The 4,884-nt window shown below is 28.9% G+C and overlaps 1 protein-coding gene and 1 long non-coding RNA gene across 3 annotated transcripts in view; one reads left to right on the top strand and one right to left on the bottom strand.

Moving 5' to 3' along the window:
• The window catches only part of LOC106785305 (cadherin-87A), a 156,561-nt gene that overhangs the window by 25,852 nt on the left and 125,825 nt on the right, over window positions 1-4,884 (bottom strand). Inside the window, exon 4 of the mRNA XM_014745634.1 lies at window positions 124-341. Coding sequence (XP_014601120.1) covers window positions 124-341 — 218 coding nt within the window. The remainder of the gene's footprint in view (window positions 1-123; window positions 342-4,884) is intronic.
• The window catches only part of LOC106785307, a 30,844-nt gene that overhangs the window by 20,404 nt on the left and 5,556 nt on the right, over window positions 1-4,884 (top strand). The window lies entirely within an intron of this gene.

The raw sequence follows: 4,884 nt of genomic DNA, 5'->3' as shown, positions 1-4,884 counted from the left end.
TTTTTAAATATCAGTCTTCCTTTTTATTCTTTTTATTTTCTGTTTCTCTCCCCCATAGGAGATAAAGTAAAAAAAAAAAGATAAAAAATAGTTCGAGTGAGAGTAAAACGATCGACTTCTTACCTCACGATTCAGGGGCTTTGCTAACTTGATGGCGCCTGTGCGTGGGTCGACTACAAAATAGTCGGTGAGTTGTATGCCATACTTCACTGGCGATCCTTCCGGATCGTAGCCCTTTAGGACGAACACAGACGTGCCAACTTTCGTCGATTCTGATAGAGGTAAACCTGTAGGGTAACCTCCTGCTTCCAGTATTGGTGGTTCGTTCACATTGTTACCACCTGAAACATATACAATTATTTTCATATTAAAATAACTCATTATCATTGATGCATTCATTCATTGCAATTAACGTGAAATAATTCTATAATATTGTATATATATAGGGTGTTCTATTTAAATTGATCAACTTTAAATATCTTCGAAATTATTGATGGTAGAAAAAAAATGTATTAGACAAAAATTGAATGCTTCGAGGAGGCATATTATTTGATAATAGTTTTTTCTTGTACTATATAAAAGTACTAAAACACTTATGGCGAAAAATCATTACTTTATGAGATATTTTATCATCAATGGTTTTGAAGATATTTAAGTGGATCGATTTGAATGGGACACTTTGTATATATATGTTCAATAATATTAATTATTAAAACGATTTTCAACGTAATCAATGATTACGATTAAATCTTTCAATCGTATTCCTTTTTTTTTTGTAATTGTTAAATGATTTGTATAAATATATAATAATATTAATTATGTTATACCTATGAAGTTAATCGATGCGTATCAAAATGAATTCGTCGAGATGTTTAATAATACACGTTTATTAATGAATATTATAATTATTGTCTATATATAATATTGTGTGTTATTTAATATAATTATAATTAGTTATTATACGTTAACCGTAGAGAAATGTTTTAAACAGATTGTATATGATTAAATTGTTAAATTATTTTTAGATAAGTGTAATATATAAATGTAATATAATCTTATTATATATATTTCTAAACGAGACATGATATTATACTGCATGTTATATTGCATTCTAATAAAATGTTTGTGTATCATTTGTATTATATAATGAAATTAAAAATATTTCTCTTGTTAATTAATTAATATATTCTTTTTTTTCTCTTTTTCGATATTATTTGCGATAATTTTTATTTTTAAATTACAACGAACGATATGAAGCCTTATTATTGCGACCCACGAAAAAGAAAAAAGGGATGAAAGATGAAAGAAAAAATAAATTAAAATTTCGAACCATGGGAAAGTGGAAAGAAGGAGGAAGTCTTATAAGTTGAATCTTTCTTTTTTATCGTATAGTTATTATCTTATAAAAAAATTTATAAAAACGTTCTAGTAATATATTATAATAAAATAAAAGAAGTAGAAAAAGAAAAAGAATAGGGAGAGGGGGGCAGCCTAGATTTTTTTTTCTTTTTTTCATTCTTTATCTTTCTCTCTTTGAAGTATTGTAAAAAATAAAAAGAAAATTTAAAAATGAAACTAATAGAACCATTGGAAAGTTAGATACGAGCCTCGTAGAAAGAACCTATCGTAAAACTATTAGAAAACTTGTGAAAACTGGTAGAAAAGAAAAAGTTGGGTGTAAAGGGGAGGAGGGTTAGTGAGTTTAGGAAAGAAGTAATCATACCTTTGGTTGAGATACTTCGAAAAGTTCTTGTTTTTTTCTTTTTTATCTTTTTTTTTTTTGGAGAAAAAAGTCTTAGCAAAATTTCTATCGATGTAACATCAAAAGAATGTAACGCGTGATATTTTTTTCTTTTTTTTTGGGGGCGGGGAGAGTAGAGGGAAAGGAAGAAGGGATTTCTTTCTTATTTTCTTTCTCTTATTACTTTTCTATTTTCTATTTCGTAATAACATTTTTCCTTACTCCGAGGGGAATATAACGAATGGCAGAGAAACAAGTTTCCACGCATGTTTCTCGATTATCGTTAAGGATTGTAACGTCCAATCATTTTATTTCGTTACAAAAAATTGACAAAATGAAAGGAAGAAATAATCAAGGAAAGAAAATATAAAAGTACATATTCTCGTTTCTTTTTCATCGGTCATAGTTATATTCGAGAAACATGATGGTTCCCATTTATGTCACGTCTCGTTTGTGTATCGTACAAATTAAATATATATATGAAAAAAAAGAAACAATTATTATTATTATTATTTGAAAAGCTTTAATGATCAGACCTTTTCGATTTTTTGTTTTTTTTTTGTTTTTTTTTTTTATTTTTGTTTTTTTTTCTTTATTCACCAACTAATCCCGTTCCCATTTTCGAGAAACGAAACGAAGACCTTTTTTTTTTCGACATAGTGAGAAGCATTTTATCGGTCCTCCACTTTCCTCGTTTACGATACACGTATCTTCTCTCTTTCTCTCTCTCTCTCTCTCTCTCGTTTTGAAGAGAAAAATCGTTTCTTTACATAAACTCACGAAAGGCGAAGCCGTTCGGCTTTCACAAGCAACGAGCTTTCCCGTTATCATCGGCTCGTTTCACGGCTCCTCGTAAATCGAAATGGGCTTATTTTTTTTTTTAAAGTAAACTCGAAGAAAATAAAAACGATGGGGAAGAAACGAAAATGGAAAAGAAAAAAGAAAAAAAGAGGGGAAGAATTTTTTTAAATTTCATTCGAAAAAAAGAAAAATTAGTACCGATCGAATGAATATGATATTATGATACATTTATATATTATATTTTTGTAATAATTCCAAATTTATACAAAATATATTACAAAAAGTTATTAAAAGTTCTACGATTTAGATTCCAAAGAAACAAAAACAACAAAGGCAAACAAATTTGTAAAAATCAAATAATTCTTTTATTCAAATTTATATTTCAAGCCATATAAAATGAAAAAAAAATATATATACGTGCACATATACATTTTTTTCCTATCTATATCCCTACGTTTATCGATAAGGGTTATATTTTGTAAAGGTATATTGCAAACGCATATATCGTTCTTACGTTTACTCGATCGAAAGAAATTTACGATGGTTAGATGATCTCCAAGTTGTTGTACATGTATTCGATGTTATAAAATATACGATGTAACTGAAATACATCGTAAAACTATGGTTGTACTACGTTTTGTTGAAGACGAACTTCGATCTAATCCTTCTTGCTTCATCTATCTATCTACCTCTCTCTCTTTTTATTTATTTGTTTTTTCTTCCTCTCTTTTTTTCTTTTTTTCTATGTTTTTCTTTACATTTCCCCTTCGTTCCCCCCGATCGTTTCCTGTTCAAAGATATTACCATTACGTAGTAGTATAAGGTAGGACAGTATATACGAACTTTAATAATCTGATTGGTTTTTTCTGGTTCTAGCAAGAAAAAAGCCGGATATTCTCGTTTGATCGGTGAAAGATTTCAAAGTAGTGAAGATATCCCATGACTGTGGGGTCGGGGGGGGGGGGAGGGGGTTTGAGAAAAGTGTATTTTTTCCTTTTTTCTTTTTCTAATTACGAATAAACATCGAATAAGTATACTATATTCTTTTCATTAAAAAATTAAACAAGACAATATCAACGATCATTATTATTATTTCTTTTTTTTCAATTATTTCCTCAATCAAGATGATACACGAATAATAATAATAATAATAAAAAATAAATTGAAGTAAAACATTACGGATTATTATAGTTACACACAAAACGTTGCATATGCATATTATATACGAAATGTTTTCGAAAAATATGAGGATTGCATACAAAGAGTACCAATATTCAACGAAATAAAAGTTACAGTGGTTGGTATAGAGAGTATAGTAAATACTATTGAAATATATATAGTATAATAGTAGTTTTTTGGTAGCATACGCGTATATGGACTTACTTGTTCTCAGTCTCTAAAAAACTATCCATCTTTTTCTTTCATAGGTTGATGCACACAGTGTGCTTTTAAGGGAATTGCATTAACAAGTCTAAAATAATTCAACGTTCTTCAACTCAACGAAAAAAGGGAATTTCATTTTAGAGTTATGTCCCTTTCGAATAATACATTTTTTTTCCCCTTTCCTGTCCGTCAATCACTTTTATATTTACTTTATATACTTTGTGTGTGCGTGTGTTTTTATTTTATATATATATATGTTCTACTTTCCTAGCTTACGAATTTTATTTTGCATTTTTTATTTGCTCGTTTGTCCAATTTCTCATCCCCCCTCCTCCCAGCCTATAATCACGCTACTTTTATATTTTCTTTTATTATTATTATTATTATTATTATTTTTATTTATATTTTTGTGTACATCTCTTAAGAATTTGTATTTTATATTTTATTTGTTTGTTTGTTCGTTCATTCCCTTTCTATCTTTCTGACTTCAAACAAGAAGAAGAAGAAGAAGAAGAAAAAGAAAAAGTAGAAAAAGAAAAAGAAGAAGAAGAAGAAGAAGCACTTTGGTTGATGGTAAGACGAGGAAAGCATGTCTTCGAAAATCCGATTTCTTTCCTCGGCGAACCAATGAGAAGAAAGCTAGAGAGAGAGAAAGATAAATAGATAGATAGAACGAAAGAGAAAGAGAGAGAGAGAGAGAAAGCTTGGAAAGTCTGCTAAAGGCAGGCAAGCAAAATCTCTGCAATGTCGAGCTCGTAATGCACTTAACTGCATCGAAATCTTTCTTTGCCATTTCTTTGAAACGACAACCCTCCCTTTGAAGAGAAAGAGAGGGGGGGGGGAGAAATCTGATAATATTATTATATGGTAAATATACTTTAAAGTTTAAATTTCAAATTATTTATTCTATAACATATAGTTGTACATATCTAATTTATTTAAAAACATAATTATTCGTA

The sequence above is a fragment of the Polistes canadensis genome, unplaced genomic scaffold (genome assembly GCF_001313835.1).
Source record: "Polistes canadensis isolate GaletaPanama2010 unplaced genomic scaffold, ASM131383v1 scaffold_48, whole genome shotgun sequence".
Taxonomy (NCBI): domain Eukaryota; kingdom Metazoa; phylum Arthropoda; class Insecta; order Hymenoptera; family Vespidae; genus Polistes; species Polistes canadensis.
The sequence above is the reverse complement of the archived record's forward strand: the minus strand, read 5'-3'. Positions and strand labels throughout refer to the sequence as shown.